The 21,132-nt window shown below is 45.4% G+C and overlaps 1 protein-coding gene across 7 annotated transcripts in view; it reads left to right on the top strand.

Moving 5' to 3' along the window:
* Nucleotides 1-14,152, top strand: part of CTNND2 (catenin delta 2) — a 929,345-nt gene extending 915,193 nt beyond the window's left edge. For all 7 annotated transcript variants that reach the window (XM_053906886.1, XM_053906884.1, XM_053906885.1 and 4 more), the window contains 2 exons: nt 5,283-5,356; nt 12,982-14,152. In XM_053906886.1, the coding sequence (XP_053762861.1) occupies nt 5,283-5,356; nt 12,982-13,242 (335 nt within the window). In that variant the 3' untranslated portion in view covers nt 13,243-14,152. The remainder of the gene's footprint in view (nt 1-5,282; nt 5,357-12,981) is intronic.
* Nucleotides 14,153-21,132: the final 6,980 nt, after the last annotated feature.

Here is a 21,132-nt window from a genome sequence, read left to right as displayed (position 1 = left end):
CCTCACTACCCCAATCATACCCATTGCCTTTCCTTTCTCATCAGCTGGGACCCCATCAAGGCAAAAATTGGTGCCCAGCACCACCCATCCAGCATGTGCTGCTTGGCCTTTCTCATGACCAGCCTTGACCTTAACTCCCTTTCTGCTCTGAACAACTCTCCTTGGGGCAGTGTTACTGTTCCCATTCCTCATCCCCTCCAGGCTCTCCACACACTCCTCCCTGTGCTGGTTTTCCCCTCCTCCAAGAGACAGGACTTGGAGGTTCTGCTGTAGAGGAGGCTGTGCCTGGAAAGCAGAGCTTCCAGAGCCATCGGGACCTCTAACAGGGATTCCACACCCTTTTTTTGCCACGTGGACATAGAGATGGATCCCTCTTGAAAATAGGCTGTGAGGAACATGGCCGGATGAGGCCATTCACAAAACTGGGGTATAAAGGGAAGAATCCTAAACAGACATTGAGAACTTATGAAGAGGATCTCCAAAGTGTGAGTTTCTCAGATATTATTTAGGTGCAGGGAAGCAGAAGAGACAAATTGGATGATTTATTAAGGTGTCTTCCAGACCCAGGCCATCTAAGATAAATCTTTCTAATGGTAAGTGCACTTACCCCAGAGGCAGTGTTTTCCATGGTAACCGTGCATGACTGCAAAAAAGAAAAGCACAGTAAACAGATGCTCCCGATGCAAACTCCCAGGTCAGCACTCTGCCTCCACGTACAGTCCCTACCAGGGAACGTCTCAGCCTAATGCCTGAACTCGTTATGCAGGATGTACCTTCTTATTCTTACGTGCTGCTTTCCCCCCTTAAATGTTGGCCCAGTTGTAGACGAGCATGAACAAAGAAAGCTATGAATCTGAATGCCGAGTCCCTAGAGCCAACGCATTCAGCAGAGAGTCTTATTTGTACCAATTACTCCAGAGTAGTGACACCAAATCCACCTGCCCCATTCGTTTTGTGGTTCTTATTGCCTTAGGTGGCCACATCACTGGCTGTCTGAGATGACCCATTGAGATTATAATTACAAGAATAATTGTGAAACTGTATTGTTATTTAATTTTTCTTTCTTGCCCAGTAGAATTATTCAAAGGCTTTTTTTTTTAATGTTCATTTATTTATTTTGAGAGAGAAAGAGAGAGCTTATGAGCAGGGAAAGAGCAGAGGGAGAGGGAGAGAGCAAGAATCCCAAGCAGACTCCGTGCTGTCAGTTCAGAGCCCGATGTAGGGCTCCACCTCATGACCTGTGAGATCATGACCTGAGCCGAAATCAAGAGTCAGACACTCAACCAAGTGAGCCACTCAGGCACCCCTCACAAAGCTTTTAAATGTGGGTGTTTTTATGTTGAAATATTTCCAATGGTACATAATCATGCCCTGCACACATAGTAAAATAAACAATAAAATCTAACATGTCTCCAGATGTTTAATCTTCCTAGAAAATGGCAGGGAGCTTGGTAATTCCAGTATTGAGGTATATGTAATTTTTCAAACCTGTTTAAAAGGCTTAACCATCTTTGCTCTAATGTACTTTAAACAATTCAAAAATATGCTATCACTCATCTAGCACGCCTAGAAGAGCAGAGGTCTTTATTGAACAATACATTTATACAGGATGGTTGCCTTTAAGCCGAGTTCTATGTAAAAGTTAGTTACTGTTACCTACAGTGATGGTAGTGGTGGTGGAGTTGCTAGTGGAGGTGATGATGGGGGTGGAGGTGATGACGGTGGTAGAGGAGGTAGAGGTGAAGTTGATGGTAGTGGAAATATGGTGGTGATGGTGGAGGCGGTGATGGTGACGGTGGAGGTGGTGATGGAGGAGGCAGTGACGGTGGTGATGGTGGGATGGAGGTGTTGATGATAGAGGCGGTGATGGTGGTAACACAGGAGATGGTAATCAGCAGGTGGAGGTGGAGGAGGTGATGGTGGAGGTGATAATGGTGGAGCTGGAGGAGGTGGTGATGGAGGAGGTGATGGTGGAAGGATGGAAAAGGCGGTGATGGAGGGTGCAATGATGGTGATGGTGGAGGGGGTGATGATAGAGGCAGTGATGGTAGTGACAAAGGAGATGGTGAGGGTAGAGGAGGTGACGGTGGAGGCGGTGATGTTGGAGATGGAGGGGGTGATGACAGAGGCAGTGACGGTGACGACACAGGAGACGGCAATGGCAGAGACGGTGATGGTGATGGAGGAGGTGGAAGAGGTGATGGTGAAGGTGGTGACGGAGGAGGTGGCAGAAGGAGGAGGCATTTACTTACCACCTTCCACAGTGGCAGGAGTGAGTCCCCAGCCAGGCCAGGTGGGAGCCAAGGTTTCATATAGGAATGGAGAGGACGAATGGCCAGCCCCTGCTCTACAGCACTTTTGCTTGTGCCCATCATTTCAGTGCTCACCTGCAGGTCGCATCTCTTGTGACCGCCACATCAAGAGCAATACCTTTTCTCATTCACAAATATCCAGGGGACACTTAGAGTATAGTACCTTGAAAAATATCTGAAAAACTGCCATCTCCCTTGTTTCTAAGACATCAGAGCATGTCCTACCGTTTCCCCCAAAGAGAACACTCCCTCCACCTTGGGAAAACCATGGGAAGTTTCACGCTCAAAATGCAGCATGGGACAGCTTAAAGTGAAGCAGGCCCTTGCCTGGGTTCAAAATCTCCTCTGCTGAGCCCTTAGAAATGAAGACCCTTCGAGGTTTTTGTGCCAGCCTCCCCCCACCCACCTCTTCTGGATTCATTATCGAGCTGAGATGGAGTCTTTTGAAATGTCTCCTCCCTTAGTGTTCTTTTGCCACCGAGGAGCCTGCAGAAAGCCAATGTCAGCTCTTCATTCAGGCATGCAGAACGGTTATAGCTATTTCTTGAGGTCGTGATTCCCTAGGAACGTTACGTGTTCAGAAGCATGCATTAGAGGAGGGCTGTGTGATCCCAGCAGCTGCATGGCCTGACTTTAAAATTCACCCAGGGGATTTTGCCCTCCCATCTGAGCTTCCCAAATGCCTTTACATCAAATGGTCCAGCCCGTTTTTGTCAGTGTCTCTCTTACGCCCTTTTAAAGCCATTCTGATCTTCAATATGTTGATTCAGTTGGAAATCGGGGCCCATACAGAAGAAGAAAGGCATTTCCTCATGAGTGTGCTCTTGGGTCAGACATACAAGGGCAGAGCATCCATGAAGACATCTGCTTCATGTGTCTGCAGAAGCTACAAGTTCAATCTCAGCTACACAGCCTCCTATAAACAGGTGAAGTGGACCAAAGAGCAGGAGGAAAGAACTTCCAGTAGGAACATCTTTAGCCCAGAAGCCACAACCATGACAGGAAGGGGGAGCAAGTCAAGTACGAGTGCATGATCCCCCCCCCCACTAATTAAAAAATGCATTTTGTTCTGAGTCCCAGAAAAACAAAATTTCACCTTGATGTGACATTTTCCATCAGCAAACCATAGCTCTGAGGGCCTCTTTTCTCAGGGTTACTCATTCATTCGTTCACTCCGCAAATAATGCTCGCTCCAGGAGCATCCGCTGAGTTCAAGCACTGTCCCAGACGTGGGGATACTGATTTCTGGCCTCATGGAGCAGTGAAGGGAGGTGATACACAAGGAAGACACCAGAGCAAGCTCACCCACAAGCTAGGACCACATGGTGTTGAGTGTGATGAAGAAAATTAACAGGTTCAGAAGCCACAGGGTGCCGGGGAGGGGGGCAGAGTTGTTTCACAGGGTTGAGATGGGAGACTAAACTAAACTCCCCACCACCACCACCGCCAAGGGGAGGCAGTCCAGAGGGCGGAGTGGGGGGGAATGGAGGGGGAGTGAGTTCCAGGCAGAGGGATCAGCCAGCACACCATCCCGGAAGCTAAACAAACAAACTCTGCGCGCTCGACCGAGGAAAGAGGGCCAGCATAGCTTGGGCTTCCTTGACGAGAGAAGAATGGAGGGAGACACTGTGGAAAATCGGACAGGGCCCCGATCGTGCAGCTTTTGCCACAATCACCTTGGCAAAGCCTTGCAGTGACATGATCCAGTGTGCCAAGCAAGGTGGCGCTGCTTTGGGGAACAGGAAGGATGGAGGAGCAGCGTTGGGAAGGGCGGAAGCTGGTTGTCAAGGAAGATTCGACAGCAAGGGTCTAGGCAACAGTCCAGAGAGAGGAGCGTCGTACGCCCAGCCAGAGAATATGCCAGGGTGGTCTTTAAAATCTCGAACGGGCTCTCAGCTCTCACTTCCTAAGCTGAATTTCCTGAGAGGACTTTTACTGCACAGCTATTTTGTGCTTTTAGTAAGAGTCATGGGTGGGGTGATAGGTATGACTGGCCTTGTGTCTCGAGTTAACTGTGTCTGTGAGAGAACAGCTATGGTGTGTCATATCCTATTTTATTATTCCACGGACACAGGAAACTAAAGAAACGCTTTTCTTTATTTCTAGAGTATTTTAGTATAGGTGCTGCCGAAGCGAGCACATCTTTATTTCTAGAGTATACCCCAGTGACGCTTGATAATTTTTTCCAGAGCTCTCTTAAATCATGACCTTTTAAGGGCTATGAGGGGAGTGGTGCCCTGGGGCCTTCCTCTGGGCCTGAGGCATGAGCCCCAAGGGTTCTAGGAGGGTTCTAAGTGAGGAGGTGGGCAAACCCTGCCCGTGTCTTTGGAAGCTGCTGGCCACCGGAGGAGACCTTCCTTCCTTTCGGCTAGACCACAGGCCGCTCACAAGACAGGGGGAGGGGCTCCTGGCCCTGTGTCTATTGGGTCCCAAAGCTGCAGCCTTCCAGAAGCACAGGGCAGAGGCAGATGATGCTTCCTGCCCATCCTTGGGGCCTTTGAGACACGAACTGTCTACATGATGATGAAGCACTCTGTGAGCCCAAGTTAGAAACTGCATTCCTGTCGTTCTCCAGCTCAAACCTAAGCTGCTCTTGCAGATTCCTGCATGCTTCGATGTGGGAGACAAACCTTTATTACCCACCAGTTCTCACCAGAGAAGAAGGCAGTCACCCTGGCAAGATAGCCGTCTGTTTGCTGCCCCTGCCCTGACCCTGTGGACAGTCTGAATGTTATTGCAAGAAACCCACATGCTGTGGGGATTGTATAGAATCCCTGTTCATCTTTCTTAATATCTGCATGTAAAATGAAGAGTCCAGGGCCAACAAATTCTTCCCCTTGGCAATGGACCTTGGGATGGTCCCAGAGAAACCAAGCTTTGTCAGGGCAAGAACTCACCTTGATAACCATCATTCCTCACTTGAAATCTTGCTCTCTTTGCTAATACTTTTTGTTTCCTTCTCGCTTTCAGCTCAAAACACTGGAATTTCAACTTTGTATAGGAATTCATATGGTGCGCCCACCGAAGACATCAAACATAACCAGGTAAAGGAGATGCCCGCATTTGTATTCATTTTCCCCTTCGACTTATGTGAAAGAGCCTGGAATTGTAAAATAATAAATTAGCTTCTGCGTAACAGACATAAAGGACCGAAAAAAGAAAATCGCCTTTTCCTCCACTCACATTTCACATACCATACATGGGGTGACCACGGTCACCAGAACAGCCTCAAATTTGAAAACAAACTTTGATTTCACTACAGCCACCTGCTCGGGGTAGAAAGCAAGTTCTCGGCTATGACCCACAACCAAAAGGCTCAAATACACAAGTGGACACAGTGTGTAATTACTAGACAGGGATTAGGTGGCTCCTGTAACCCAGCCAGTTCTCACATACAGCTCGTTATACATGATGGTTTCCAATAAAATAAAGACAACAAGTGCAATAATATACAATGAAATAACATGCATCGAGGAATGCCCCGCTATTCGGTCTAGTTGGGGAACCAGCAGCCTCAGCACGGCCCGGGAGCTTGTCAGAAACGCAGAAGAGATTCTTGTCTGACCCCTGCCCCTAACCATCCAGTGCAACAAATGCATCAGAGCTGCCTTTTTTCGAGGCGTTTAGGTGATGCGTGTGCATGTCCAAGTTTGCGGAATGCTGGCCGTAGCTCCGTCCAGAAGCGCTCTTAAGTTTGTGAGTGTTTGTCTTATTTGGCAAATATTCACTGAAGGCTCGTGTTCCCTGTGCTTCTGTGGGAGCTATCAAAGCAGGAGGCACAGCCTTCGCCCCTCCATTGACTGACAGCTTCATACATTTGGCCCCTGGAGTGGTCATGACAGAAAGACGGCTGTTCCTCATCGCCGTTGGCCACCGATAACCACTGCCAGAGCTGGCTTCTGCTGACGCTCGGGATTCCTGCCACAGGTCAGGGAAGCTGGGCTGAAAGATAAATCTGAAAGCTGTTTGTTTGATCGCAATAACCAGATGACATGGAAGTTCGATGTGCTGTGTTAAAGCATTTCTCAACACCCTGTGGGGCAGCATCTTTGAAAAAGAAAGGGACTCCCTTCTAGCAGATAGAATATGTTGTGCAGGGCCGTTTCCAAAAGAAGGAGGAGGACACGAAAAGTATCTCCTCGACCTTAAATTACCTTTTCCTCTAATCACCCATCAGCAGGAGAAATGGTCGTGGGTAGAGGAGTTATCCCTTTGCCCTCGATGTTCCAGTCCGTGCGGAGCCGTTCTGGAAGACAGCTGGTGTGGTTCACAAACCCCTGGTGAATGCCCAGGCCCCACGGCCCGCCTGACACGTTGGTAACATCTACTTGGCCTCCCTCAGCTCCGGTCTTTGCTAAAAGCAAAGAGGTCAATGAATAAATAAATAGGTGCATGAGCACTAGACAAGAGAGCACCGGGGGTGGCCACCAGCCGTCCGCGTGTCAACGTGCCTACGGGAACACAAAGGAAAATGGAAGCAAAATGTATTGGAAATGCCAACTTCAGTCACGGAAAACAACTTTTATATTTTCGCAAATATCAGGTACAGTGAGAGAACTGGCTGTAGCTCTTAATGATACTTGTCAGGATGTGATAGGACCCTGACTTTGCATCCAAGAGTATAGGAGAAGTAACCTTCTCCTCAGGTTAGGAGAAGCTCATCACAAGAATGGAATGTATTCTACACCAGTATTTCTTTCCATGGGATTCCACTAGCGCTGGCAGCAAAGAAATGTCCCGGTGTGGCCCAGAGGTCCTTGGCATCTTACAATGTGGCTGCAGAAGTTTCCTAGCACTGCTTGCAACCTAGATATGCAGGAAAGTCCACAGTGGCTCTATGGGCAATTCTTTTCTCCAGAGCCTATTCTGAACAATGAAGCCAATTGGAATTAATGTGCTAGGATGGCATCACTGCCTGGAGGGAGGGCGTGACATAATGTAACCTTTTTCCCAGCATGCCCCAGAACATACTCAGCCTCAGCGCGAATTGTCAAGGCCATGGTGCCCCCCGGCGAATGCTGGGAAACCCAGCCGGGATGGAGTGCGAGCTCTGCACCATTTGGCAACACAGGGGAGATGCTGTAGACAGGCCACTGGTTGAGCTGAGTCCCACAGTTTCACCTGGTGTCATCAGCTCAGTGCCGTCATTAGTCCCTGAGAAGGTCCAGCAAAGGGAAGTAGATGATGAGACTCTTAACCCCATTCTAAGATCAAGCAGCAATTAAAAATGTCCACCAAAAAGAATTGTTTTTTCCCCCCAAAATTTCCAAGGTAAATCATTATGACACTCCAGGAAACTCCAGTGTTACTGGAATAAACTTGGGCTCTGTTTTGAGGTATGACCACCCTACCCATTCAAAAGAAGAGGGGACTTGGTTCTTTTCCAGCTGAGTAGTTCTAGAGACAACCTTGTACCGAGCCTCCATAATTTGGATTTTCTGGCCATGTGGACATGGCTAGTCATCCCAGATGGATGGAATGCTTTCATTTTTGGAATTTTCCTGAGTTGAGAGTGACCTCACAACCTCACAGCTAATAAAAGACCAGCTTGAACAATTTAACCAGGAGGAATATGCCAGAGTCCGTTCCATTTCAGTGCTGACGCTTGTCCTCTGCTGAGCACTCTAGTCTCCTGGATGTCTCAGTCGCCCACCGGGCTTCATGAACTTCACAGAGGCTGGACAGTGACTCATCTCCAAGAAGAAGCAATTCACTGAGGGAAACTGGTTTGAGGTAGGTCTCCAAGAGGAGTCAATGACAATGAGAGCTGGGAATGTGGCCCCAGCTCCAAATGCATGGGCAGGCGAGGCAGGGTCCAGGGCAATGGCCATAAGCCAGGCTTTCCATGACTCAGTGGAAAGGGAGCCAGGCAGCTGCTCAGCTGTGGCTGTCTCCATGAGACCACCTGAATTCCAGTCTCATTTTCACTGAGTTCCAAGCCTTACGACTCCTAGAAGAAATAGCCATTAGTCTGAAATAACATCTGTGGTCCTTGATTTTTATATCTCCAATCAACTGGTTGCAGACATCATTTTAAGAATTAACTACTTAAACTCCCCCAAATTGTTATTGAGCTTCTACTAGTCTATCACATACTGATAAAGAAAAATAGGGGCGCCTGGGTGGCTTGGTCGGTTAAGCGTCCGATTTCGGCTCAGGTCATGATCTCGGAGTCCGTGAGTTCGAGCCCCGCGTCGGGCTCTGTGCTGACAGCTCAGAGCCTGGAGCCTGTTTCAGATTCTGTGCCTCCCTCTCTCTGTGACCCTCCCCCGTTCATGCTCTATCTCTCTCTGTCTCAAAAATAAATAAAAACGTTTAAGAAAAAAAAGAAAAAAAGAAAAATATCACATTCAACTGCATATATCTAGCTAGCAACAGAAGTTTTTGTTCCTAAACTAGAGACAAAGGGGTTTGGTGTTTTGATGACCACCATTAAAATGATTACCATTGACATCAAAACAGCATCTTGAGGTCCTGGTTGGTGTCCTCAGTTTCACTGCCAGGTGGGAAGAGCAGGTGAAATTGTCCTCAGAGATTCAAGGAGAATAAAGGTTTGCTTTTGGTCACCCAGCTCAGAAAAGGAAAAGACTCCAACCTGGTTCATCTGCCTTCTTGTCCCATCTGGTCTCCTCTCTACCAGTGGTTCTCAAATTTGAGCATGAGCCAGAATCCCCTGAACAACTTACTAAATACACATCAGTGGCCCCCCCACAACCCCATAGTTTCTGACTTGGTGGGTAATCTGCATCTCTAACAAGCTTCCAAGTGATGTTGATGCAGTTGAACCAGACTTTGAGAACCGTGAATCCTTATCACATGACCTCTTTCATTGTATATTATCACCCTGAGTCTTCAGCTTTCGCCATGTGGTCAAGTTTGAAGATCTGTAATGGACAGCTATTTCCCTAGTGTTAGAAAGAAATACAGGTTGTAGGCAAACTCCGTGAGGAATCAGCCAAGTTTTCCTCACTATGCTAACAGAACTGGGGGGTAGAGAACTGGCACTATCCTTCATAATTTAAACTCAACATTCTCCTATTGAGGAAAAGGTTCAACAAAGGTGCCTTTATGGGAGCAGGAGCCACAGGACAGAGCCCAGTCTCCCCATGTGAGCCAGCTGGTTGCACCTCCCCTTCCCAGAAAGGACGCTGCCTTAAGGCAAAAGCAGACACCCTCAGGCTCCTTGGTTGTGCCACGGTCTCACTGAGCCACAACAGACACTCAAGTTCAGAATATGCCACTATTGTATATGAACATCATTCTACTTCCTTCATAGAAGTCTGCTTTATGCAAACAGTACAATGTAAAAAAAAAATGCATTTATTTTTAGTTCCTCTATGGGGAAGGCTTATATTTGGGAGCTCAAAATACGTCCAATTTTGAGCTCTGTCAGATTATCCCTTAGAGTAAGTTATAAAATAGAGCCAACATTCCTCCACTGTGAATGTGCATCCACAGTCAACATCTGCACGACCAGGCCGATGAGCAACTTTAATCCCTCCAAACACAGCAGTGCCACCTGTCACCCATCCTGGATAGTTCATTTACACACACTCTCAGAACCACAGAACTAACTCTTAAAAGGGGTTGACAGGAGACTTTATGACCAATACAGATGAATTAAAGAGGGCAAGTCCTCAAGGTAAGAGACTAAGATAAACGTGCCCGACCTAAAAACGTCCACCAACCAGAGAGAACATGGCAACAGTAAGAAGTTTGAAACGGGTTGTGCAAAAGCCTGAAAGAAGCAGCCACTGTGGAGAGCCATAAGCTTGTGGGTGATTTCCCCTGCAGATCTCCCCATCTCTGGCCGATAAGACTGACACAAAGAAGTGAGACCTCTTCCAAGGTTACTTTTGTCCACTAGCCTCCCTTCTTATTATAGAGCCTTGGGTCAACACAGTGAGGCTGGCCCTCAAGCTTGACCGGTTTGGCTCAACCGAAACTGTGTTTGTGTGGTGGAGAGAATGTGGACTTCTGACTCAGCCAGACATGGATTCACATTCCAATCTCACACCACCACTAGCCATGATATCTTGGAGGAGTTTCTTAATTTCTCTGAGCTTCAGTATCTTCATCTATAAAGTGGGAATTGGATGGATGGATGGATTGATCCCAATAGGGAAGGAGAGATACATGATGAGATAGATAGATAGAGACATATACATACATATATACACGTTTCTGTTATTAAAGGTTAAACAAAGAGGAATTTGTTAAATGTTGGGCATAGCGCCCACTGACATAAAAGCACAGTAAACTCTAGCCCCCTCCCCGTGTGATTTTTCTAGATCTTCCAGCTCCTACCCTTCGTATGCTCGATGCTTAGTAGCAGCACAGTGCTGGAGCACAGAAGTTCAGCCTAGCACACAGCTCTTCAAAGGATAGCAAAGAGCGCCTCAGCCTAGCCACGTAATTTGGTAAACCTGGCCTTGTTTAATTACAGATGATTAATTCCAAACATCCCTCTCATGGCCAGGCTCTTAGGCTAACATGTTTCGCAGGTAGCCCAAAACCTCACTCATCAGCACCACTAACGAGAAGTGTGGGACATAGTGGATGGCAGCTATGATGAAGAACAGGTCAATTACTAGTGTAAATCAATTATATGTAAAAGAGGAAGGTTCACTTACTTGAGAGAAGAATTATGTGCAGGTCATTAGAAGCATTCATTTACACACAACGTGCTAATTACAAGTCATTATTAACTAGGACCAATTTCTATAGGATGTTTCCATTCTGAGCTTTAGTTAAATTAATAGGGAATTACTGAATCTGCTTGGAGGTGATCATACTGTGTTTCTTTAGAAGTGTTCTATCATTCACACCAGACCTTCTTCCCAGTGACTGCACATGAGCAGAGCTTCACAGGTGACTGTGTGCCCTAGCTGCGGGGAGGTTCCGCTCATTTCGGGTGCATAGTACTAGAAAAGGGACCCCAGAGGCAGTCAGAAGGGAAGAGGAGAGCCAGACCTCCACATACAGGTGTTAATTACCAGCCCATGAACAGTCTTGGTCTTACTGTCCTTAAAACTAAACAGGTGGAACTAGTTCTTGACTTTACATATCTCAGAGGCTCATGTGACCCCTCTAAATTTTCAAAGCCTCCTACATCAGACAGTAACTTGCAAAGGACAAGAGGGCAAAGAGCACGGAGGTGGGCTGAAGGGATACGAGACAGTACTGAAACCCCTCCTCCTCAACTAAAAGCTTCATAACCCCACATCATTCTCGAGTTCAATAAATTCTTATGGAAACCAAGTTGGGGAACGTTTTCATCCTCCTGAATATGTTATATTTGGAGTGGATTTCCTGTTGTCAGTACATGCTTGTCTGTGCAACCTTCTGATCACTTGTGCAACCTTCTGATCACTTAGGCAGGTGTGATGGAATGACCCTACCAGTGGGAAGCCTCCGTCCTCCAGAGAGGTATTGATCACAGCCCACTGCACGGGTGGAAAGATACCCAAGTGACCATTAGACCTCATACATCTTCACCGTCTCTTTCTCTGGGATTGCAACAACCTAGGTTTAATGGAAAAAAAAAATGCAGAAGAGAGGAAGATCAACTAGTTGTGTTCTATAGCGTCTAGTCTATGCGTCTTTAATTTAAAAGGTCATCTACTAAAATGTTCAGCTGTTGTGGCAGTTTGGCAATTCCTTGAAGAGTTACACCTCAAATTATCAAAAGATCCAGCAATGCCACTTCTAGGTCCATACCCCGAACATTGAAAGCAGGGACTCAAACAGGTACTGGTGCGCCCACATTCATTATAGCATTATTCACAATAGCCAAAAGGAGCAAACAACCCAAGTGGCCATCAACAGATGAATGGATAAACAAAAAAAATACGCATACAATAGCATATTGTTCATCCTTAAAAAGGAAATCCTGTCCCATGCTACGATATGGATGGCCTTTGAGGACATTACGCTAGGTGAAAGAAGCCAGACAGAAAAGGACAAATATAATACAATTAGACCTACATGAGGCGTCTAGAATAGTGAAATTCAGAGAGACAGAAAGTAGAATGGGCTGCCATGGGCTGGGGCAAGGAGGAAAATGGTGAGTTATGCTCAACGGGTCCAGAATTTCTGTTTGAGATGATGAAAAAAATCTGGAAATGGGGGTACCTGGTTGGCTCAATCGGTTACGTGTCCGACTCTTGATTTTGGCTCAAGTTGTGATCTCACAGTTCGTGAGTTCAAGCCTTGATGACAGTGTGGTGCCTGCTTAGGATCCTGTCTCTCCCTCTCTCTCTGCCCCCCTGCATTCTTTCTGTTTCTGAAAATAAATAAATAAACTTTTAAAAAACGCTCTGGAAATGGATAGTGGTGATGGCCGCACAATGCCATGAATATACTTAATGCCACTGAAGTATACATTTACAAGTGGTTAAGATGGCAAATTGTATGTTAACGTATGTTTTACTACAATCATAATCTTTTAAAAAGATTATGTAGAATGCTAGTGCATGGACCCAGGCACCAGCTTATAAAAGGAAGGGCGATCAGAAGTTGGCAGTGTCTGGAGAAGCGCCATGGTGGTCGATCGGGGGGGTGGGGGGCACGGCCCAGCCCTTAACATGGAAGGCTTGAGCGCCTGGCCGTGGGGGGGTTGCATCAAGGGAAAGCGAACCAGCCCAGGTGGATCTTCTTTTCTGTGCAGGTTCCAGCACAGCCAGTCCCACAGGAGCCCAGCAGGAAAGACTACGAGACCTACCAGCCGTTTCAGAATTCCACGAGAAACTACGACGAGTCCTTCTTCGAGGACCAGGTCCACCATCGCCCTCCCGCCAGTGAGTACACCATGCACCTGGGACTCAAGTCCACCGGCAACTATGTCGACTTCTACTCAGCTGCCCGTCCCTACAGTGAACTGAACTATGAAACTAGCCACTACCCGGCCTCCCCCGACTCCTGGGTGTGAGGAGCGGGCGGCACGAGGCGCTCCGGGAACAGTGCATGTGCATGCATACCACAAGACATTGCTTTTTTTTTTCCCCCTGCAAATTTAGTTTGTTCAAGCCTGTTCCGTAGGAAGGCTGTGATAACCAGTAAGGAAATATTAAGAGCTATTTTAGAAAGCTAAATGAATCGAAAGTTAACTCGGAAGTCAATAGGAAGCTAAAACGATCCTAAATATGACATCATGCAACACCTTTCTAGTTTGAGCTGTAGAGTATAAAAAGTGCTTTATATTGAACGTGGCTGAAGGCAGCAGAGGAGACGGTCGGGGTGGTGGGGCGTGAAGGTTGCAGTTAAGCACAAGGGACGGTGTAGTTCACACACTTTAGAGGGACGGCTTCTCACGCTTTGTTTACTCTCTTCATCCGTTGTGATTCTAGGCTTCAAGTTGCATTGGGGTTCCTCTGTACAGCAAGATGTTTCTTGCCTTTTGTTAATGCATTGTTGTAAAGTATTTGATGTACATTACAGATTAAAGAAGAGAAGCGCATTGTGTATATTACACCATGCCGTGTTTCCTCATCTATGGTTCTAAATATTGCTTCAATTTCAAACTTTTGAAAGATGTATGGATTTCCAGTTTTTCTTTTCTTTTCTTTCTCCCAGTATGTTTTAACAAAAAAAAATGGGAAAAAAAGGAATATTTAGCAGTATTGTTCGTTCTGATATGTGAATTTGTTTGTGGCAAGTAAGCAAGGCATTCAGCAGTTTCTGACAATTAACATACATCATTCCACACTCCTTGTCAACAAAGTGCTTTTTCACTGCCTAAAATTTTAGATGTAGATATTTGAAATAGATTTTTTCATTTATACCAGTTTTCTTTATGATGATACAGTGTTAAAAGAAAATAAATTACAATTGATCTGTCATCCATATTTGCTAAGAATGTCTATTTCCAAGGACCCTATCTTACAAAATACACATTCTTGCCTGTGTGTCTGTGCGTGTGTGGGTGTGTGTATGTCCACGTATGTATAAAAATGACCTGTGTGAGATTTTATTTTGATAGAAGCTACTTCATTCGCTGTTCATCTTGTACAAGCTTTGTTTCTGGTTTTCGGTATAAATGTACATCACTTTGTTCTTCTCGTACTCCATCTATTCTTCTGACCATCTAGTGACTCAGGATATTAGGCCAGTTGAAGTGAAGTTATAGGATTTTCACACATTCACACATTCTTGGACACCACCTCTTTCTACAGGTCCATTTCCTTCCACGTTTTATGCCCTGGGAACACAATAAACCATGGCCAACTCAATAATTTCACTTTGGGGCCAATTACTTGAAGTATCAAGAAATGTAAACTGCTCGCCTTATTACCCCCAAACTTTCTGTTCATGTGGCAGGGAGCAGTGGACCATTATGGATTAGATTATTAAAATTGAACTTGAAGCCAATGTTAGACTAGTGGTTAACAGAGCTAAGAAATAAGGCTAACCATTTACAAGAACACGGGCTGTGGGTAAATCAGCTTTGCTCTTAGATGCAAGTGACTGAGGCCAGTAGGTGCCTAGTAAATGTTAACTGTTCTTGGAAAAAATAAAAATTAAATAACAAAAGAAATTGGCTGACCATCTTCCTTTAAAACTTGCTCCCCTCCACTCTACATATTTGAATTCAGCGCAAAGCCCAAGATCAGTGGTTCCTTCTCCAAATTTAGCAACAATCAAAAAACTTTTTTTGTTCAGGTGTATTTTTGCAAATGAAAAGCTGATTTCCAAAATAGAGCAGGAGACACAAATTTGCTTTTGAACTGTCCTGTAAATTACCTGCAAGTTGGACCCTGTTGCACTGTTTATTCTAGGACTGGATTCGGCATTGGTGGGTTCCCTCACAGGAATGCTCCAGCCCCCGTGGAGAGAGAGAAAATTAGCACTGAGCACAACGTGTCCTCCTCATCCGTGAACTAGTGAAGTTCATCGAGGCAGAGGTTATGGCATAGACATGACTTATCCATAACCTAGTAGCTGGTTTGACTTTTCCAAAAGTGAATGATAGGACTCATTCCTGGCTTGAGTTGTGCATGGAGAAATGACTGCATGTGCTGAAAAGCCCTCCTAGTGGGAACTGTACATTTTCCTTTATACTCTTTGAGTCCGAGAATTCCCTGCATTTGCGACCTGGGAAGACTAAAGATGCCTCTGCTGCCCGTGATTCTTTGACAGCATGTGGTGCCAGGCTGAAATGAACCAATTCAGCCAGGAGCCTCTGGCTTCAGAGGTAGAGGTAGGAAAAAGAAAATTAGAAGTGTTGTAGTTACTCAAACCAATCCTGTTCTCCTTTTCATACACACACACACACACACACACACACAGAAGTAAATAAGGAGACAGTAAGAAATGATTGATAGATAAATAGAAGATGATGTAGATAGGTGGTGATGATTGATAGATAATAGACGATGGATACTAGATAGATAGGTAGATGAGTAGGTAGATAATAGATAGGTGAGATTTTACATAAACTGTGAAATAACCTAAAGTTCCCACAGGCTCCCTTGGCAACAAACATTGATCAGCTGGTAATTTATTATTAAATTGGATAATACTGGATAAAAGCCCCAAATGGCAAGAAACTTTAGTTTGTTTTTGCTTTCATTGTACTGAAGTCACCAAGTGTGATACTAACCCCCACCCAAGTCCCCGCAGATAGTTGCCTCTTGGGTCTATAAGAACCTCCAGATGTCAGATTATTTACTGAGACGGGAATGGTGTTTTTCAGAGCAAAGGAGGGAGGAAAGGAAAATAGAATTTTTTTTCCTCTCAGTCCTTGTAGTGGACCATACATACGCCCAGTACATTTAACAGTTTGTAAAATCTGGACATTATGTATGAGAAAGAGACCTGGTTTTTCTTCACCTGAGAGTTTTGATCACCAAGGACTGATTAAAGGGACACTTAAAACTATACCCCCTTCAATGATATTAATATTTTAAAATAAGATCTTTCATATTGACTCAGGTTTCATAGCACACATTTATGTTTTAATCCAAATGATCAGTTGTGAGTTAGATGAGAAAATACCTAAGAGGTTCATAAGAATTAGGGTGACACAGATATCACATCACACTTGGTGCAGACTAGGTGAAGGTTAACCACTGATGACCCATTTCATATAAGCAAGACACACATTATGAAAACCTGCTGTTAAAAAAAATAAGCAGTGTTTAAATTCAGTAGCAAAACCAATCTCAATTTATTTGCTTTGCTCATTTCTCTGACTTCAGCTCTGCTGTAGGGCCTGATACTGTCCCCCCATCCTTGAGAACTGTGCCCTTGGAAAGTGAGGTTTCCCTGTCTGAAGACACAATTTTGTCCACCTTCGAGAACCAATTTCCTTCTTGCCTGGTGATTCTGTCCCTCCAGAGAGAAAGTGGCACCTCTCAGGTCAGGATCTTCATGAAAGTGCACTGGCCTCCATTCCTTGTAGAGAGCTTGTTGGAAGAACTTAAACACATCACCTCCTCTCTGGGCGAAATGTTGTTTTGTAACCCACAGAGTTAAATAAAAAGAAGGATCTGGGAGTGGGGGGACAATCCTTGGCCATACAAAGTTGAGAGACAAAGACCTCCAGTTCCTTACAAATGACAACACTCCCAAGCCATGAGCCTGTGTTCTTCAAACCAGAGAACTGGTACGAGTACCCAGTTCAGGACTTGCAAGGCAGGCATGTGACCTCCGTGTCTTCACCATTTCAATAGTAAACAACCGGGCTGCACCTATGGTCTCCTCAAACACAAAGAATGAAGTAGTTTAAAAAAAAAAAACAAGCAAGCAAGCCAACCAACCAACATTTCTGAGCGCACTAGATAATGGTGATACTGGGGTTTTGAGTCAAGGGTTTGATCCTCAGTTAAGACAATGGAATTCTTGGCATGAACTTCAGCAGTGGCTACATTAGCATCACACATTTAAAATTTTTCACAATATTTCATTGCTTGGTTCCTCAATAAAATGAAGACAAAAGCTTTGATGAATCAGCACCTGGTACTCTGTACTACAATGTGCATGCAAAACTGAGACATCATCTCAGGTGGTGCTGACACCCATCATGAGAGATGACAGAACATACACATAATACTCTAGAGTGTCTTCACTAATGCACCATTGATGTTTGGGGCTGAATAATTCTTTGGAGAAATAGGGGAGATGCAGCATAGGATACTTAACAGTGTCTCTGGCCTTTACCCACTGGAAACTCACTGGATGCACCACCACCTGCAGTTGTGACCATCATAACAGCCTCCAGATATTTCCAAATCTCCCCTGGGGCGGGGCTACATCAGCCCCAGTCAGAACCACTGCTCTGGTGCAATGCACAACGTCCTAACTACAACTGAGCATAAGGAAGGAAAAAGATGCACTCCCAGGTGGGCGATCTGAGAACACAATGCAGAGGAGATGGTATTGGGCTGGAACTTAAAGGATGGATAGGCTTCTGATGAGCAATATTGGAGATGTTTCTGGAAAAAATGCGAGTGAAGATGTGGAAAGTATGGGGAATGGACAGGGAACAGAATGCAACAAAATTAATTCTAAAATGAGGAACAGGAAGAGTAGGGAGAGAGAGACAAGGCAGGCTGTGAACAAACTTGAGGCTCCTGAAAGCCATTTTATAGAACACTAAAGATTTTTCATAGCATGTTACAAAAATTCGGGGGGGGGGGGGGTGTGGTGGTTGTACAGGTAAGGTATAGATCAGTGGTTCTCCAACCATGCATCAGAATCACCTGGAGCACATCACCTGAACAATTTGTTCAGACATTGAGTTTATGATTGCATAGGGCTGGGATTGGCAGAGAACTTTCATTTCTAACAAGTTCCCAAGTAATGTTGGTGTTGCTTGTCCAGGGACTATGCTTTGAGAACCCCTGGTCTCAAGAGAGATCACTTCTGAAACTGTTAGAATAATCTAGAACCTTGTTACTTAAAGTATAATCTGGGGGACTGCAGCCTCAGCATCACCCAGAAGCATATCAGAAGTGGAGAACATCGAGTGCCACTCCATACTTTCTGTGTCTGAATCTGCCTTTTCATAAAATCCCCAGATGTTTCATAAGAACATTAAACTTTGATAACAATGATCCAGAAAACATAAGACCATGAGCTAGGAGAAAACTAACATGAAATGTTGCAGTTGTAAAATTCACAGTACTTGGTGAGTGCTGGGTGAGTGCTGGAGGAACCTAACGATCCCTCTAAGATGTGAGCTTGGGTGACCGGAAGCCCAGCAGGGGATAATCCACAGGTAATAAGGAAGAAAAATCTTTCTGACGAGGAAAATCCACTCCATGTTGGACATATTACAGATGCTGATGGTAGATCCAGGGAGAACGTTGCAACAGGCAGTTGAAATGCAACCAGGACTCTGAACCAAGATTTGGTGGACTCTCGGCAAGATTTGGTGCCGAGAGGTGGAAAATGGCACGGATAGAGCAGTCACGGAAAAGGGGATGTAGAGAGGAGAGCATCACGGGGATGATGAAGGCTCATTGGCAACCAGCATGATACAGGAGTACACAATAGCATATTGGAGGTGGGGTTTGGGGAGAACAAGACCAGTGTACTGTTGTCAAAATCGGGGAATTTCATATAAAGAGAGTGGAGAGTATCACTGGTGGCACTGATACCAGAAGATGACAAGAAGGAAGACAAGAATGAAGAAACCTGTGAGTATTGTCATTCGGAGACCACACAGGGCCTTAGTGGGTAGCTCCAGTGGCAGGTTAAGGAGACTGAATAACAGGGGAGGGGGCAGGGAACTGCGAAGCTTAGCAATGAGCTGTTGATTGTGACAAGATGCTGGCTTGAGACAATCACAAATGGAATGAAGAATTATTTTAGGGCAGCAAAGCAAACTTGTAAAGCAAGGTTCCATGCTCATACAAATGGTTTAAGAACAACTCCTTCAGTGTGTGCAGCATTTTAGTGCTTTCATGGTGTTTTAATAGATGTTCTGCTTGTCCCACTCACTACCAGGTAGGCTCGTATTACAACCTGCCCTGTTTTGGAGAAGAGGGGAGTAAGACTCGGTGATACCACGCAATTGGCAACTTTTGCTGCTGGACATAAAATCGAGGCTTTTTCACCATAGACCATAACACCAGGATGGCTCTTTCTGGGACGGTGATGTTCAAGCAGTGGCTTCAGATAGGATTAGGAGTCATGAAGCAAAGGGGCCATGGGGAGAGGAAAGCCTGATTCCCCAGGGCCCACTCTTTGCTCAACACCATGGAACCAGGCTAACTCTCAGGCAGTGGAACTCCAAGGTCCGAGAGGAGGGTGTCTGTCTGCAGACCCCGGCATCTGTTTGTCCACCACACGTCCTATACAACCAGTGCCTTCCACATCAGTTACTGCTATGGGGTAGTCATCCTCAATACCCCCACCCAACTCCCATCTGCTCCAGGCTATTTATTCTCATTTCTCATATGCCCAACCGACCCTAAGCCTGAACTTCATGGAGCCAACACGATGTTTTTGTTCAGAAATTCTAGTTTGGGAGCCTGTCCAGTCCATGACCGCAACCTCCCTTAGTGAACAGCTCAGCAGAGAAGCCTGGTGTCCATCTCCAAATGGCCACAATGTGTCTTCATGCTCTCAAAATTAAGACCAGACAGCTGTGAGATAACCACACAGTTAAGTCACAGAACAAAGTGAATTGGCCTTCATTGAAATTAAACCTAAATCACTGGCCATGTGAAAAGTGAATTTGAACTACATGAGCTAAGTTGTCATCGACGGAAAAATTATTACAATACCACTGACTTTTTTCATATACAACTCTTAATTACGGTCAAGGATAGAAATCACACATGTAAAATTTGATCTAGACTCATTCTGTTTACCTATTGCTTTATACAGAACACTCCAAAGTTAGCGTTTTTTTAAAAAGAAAGAAAGGGAGGTGCCTGGGTGGTTCAGTTAGTTGAGCGTCTGACGTTAGCTCAGGCCATGATCTCGGGGCTCGTGAGTTCGAGTCCCACACTGGGTTCTTGGCTGTCAGTGCAGGGCTCACTTTAAATCTTCTATCCCCCTTTCTCTCTGTCCCTCCCCAACTCGTGCTCTTTCTCTCAAAAATAATAAACGTTAAAAAAAATAAAAAGAGAAAGATTTATTTTCTTCAGGAATTTTCAATCTGGATTGGGCTCCATGAAGACAGCTCGGCCCTGCTCCACTCCACTCGGAATCATCCTGGAGGCTGGAAGCCTGGACTGGAACCACTTAAAGGCTCAATCACTTAGTATCTGGCTGGGGCGACTCAACTAGCTGGGGCAGGGGGAACTTCAGCTCCTCAGGCATCCTGTGAAGTATCTCCACGTGCTTGTCCAGCAGAGATGGTTCAGTGGGCCAGTCTTCTTATATATTATCTCAAGGTTCCCAAAGTCTATGTCCCAAGAGAAAGAACCAGGCTCAAAAGTCAAAATGCATTCCATTAGTCAACGCACTAGCAAAATATTGCTCAGTTCCAGAGGGTAGGGAAGGAAATGGACTGTATCTCTTGGGGTGGGGGGAAGATTCTAGCAGAGCATGCAGGGATGGAAACACAGGCTTTGCCTTTTTTCAGACGGTCTCCCACAAAACTGATAACACTTTGCCTTAATAGGTTCAGCTTCTTTCAAACTTTGGCCAATATTTCTTAACAGCAAAAGCAATGAGTTTTACTATCAGAAGTTACAAACAACTAATACAACTCACGAAAATGGGATAAAAGGCCATGTAATTATGTCAGAAGGAAGAGTTTGGATCTTGGGCTTGTGTTTCCACCAGCTGGATGAGAACAAGGAAGCACTTCATGATTCTTAGTCTTAGCAGCCATCTTGTCACCGTGAGGGGCCCAGAAAAAGGT

This window comes from Panthera pardus, unplaced genomic scaffold (assembly GCF_024362965.1).
Source record: "Panthera pardus isolate Hobbes unplaced genomic scaffold, ASM2436296v1 HiC_scaffold_2, whole genome shotgun sequence".
Classification (NCBI taxonomy): Eukaryota; Metazoa; Chordata; class Mammalia; order Carnivora; family Felidae; genus Panthera; species Panthera pardus.
This window is presented reverse-complemented; position numbering and strand designations above follow the sequence as displayed.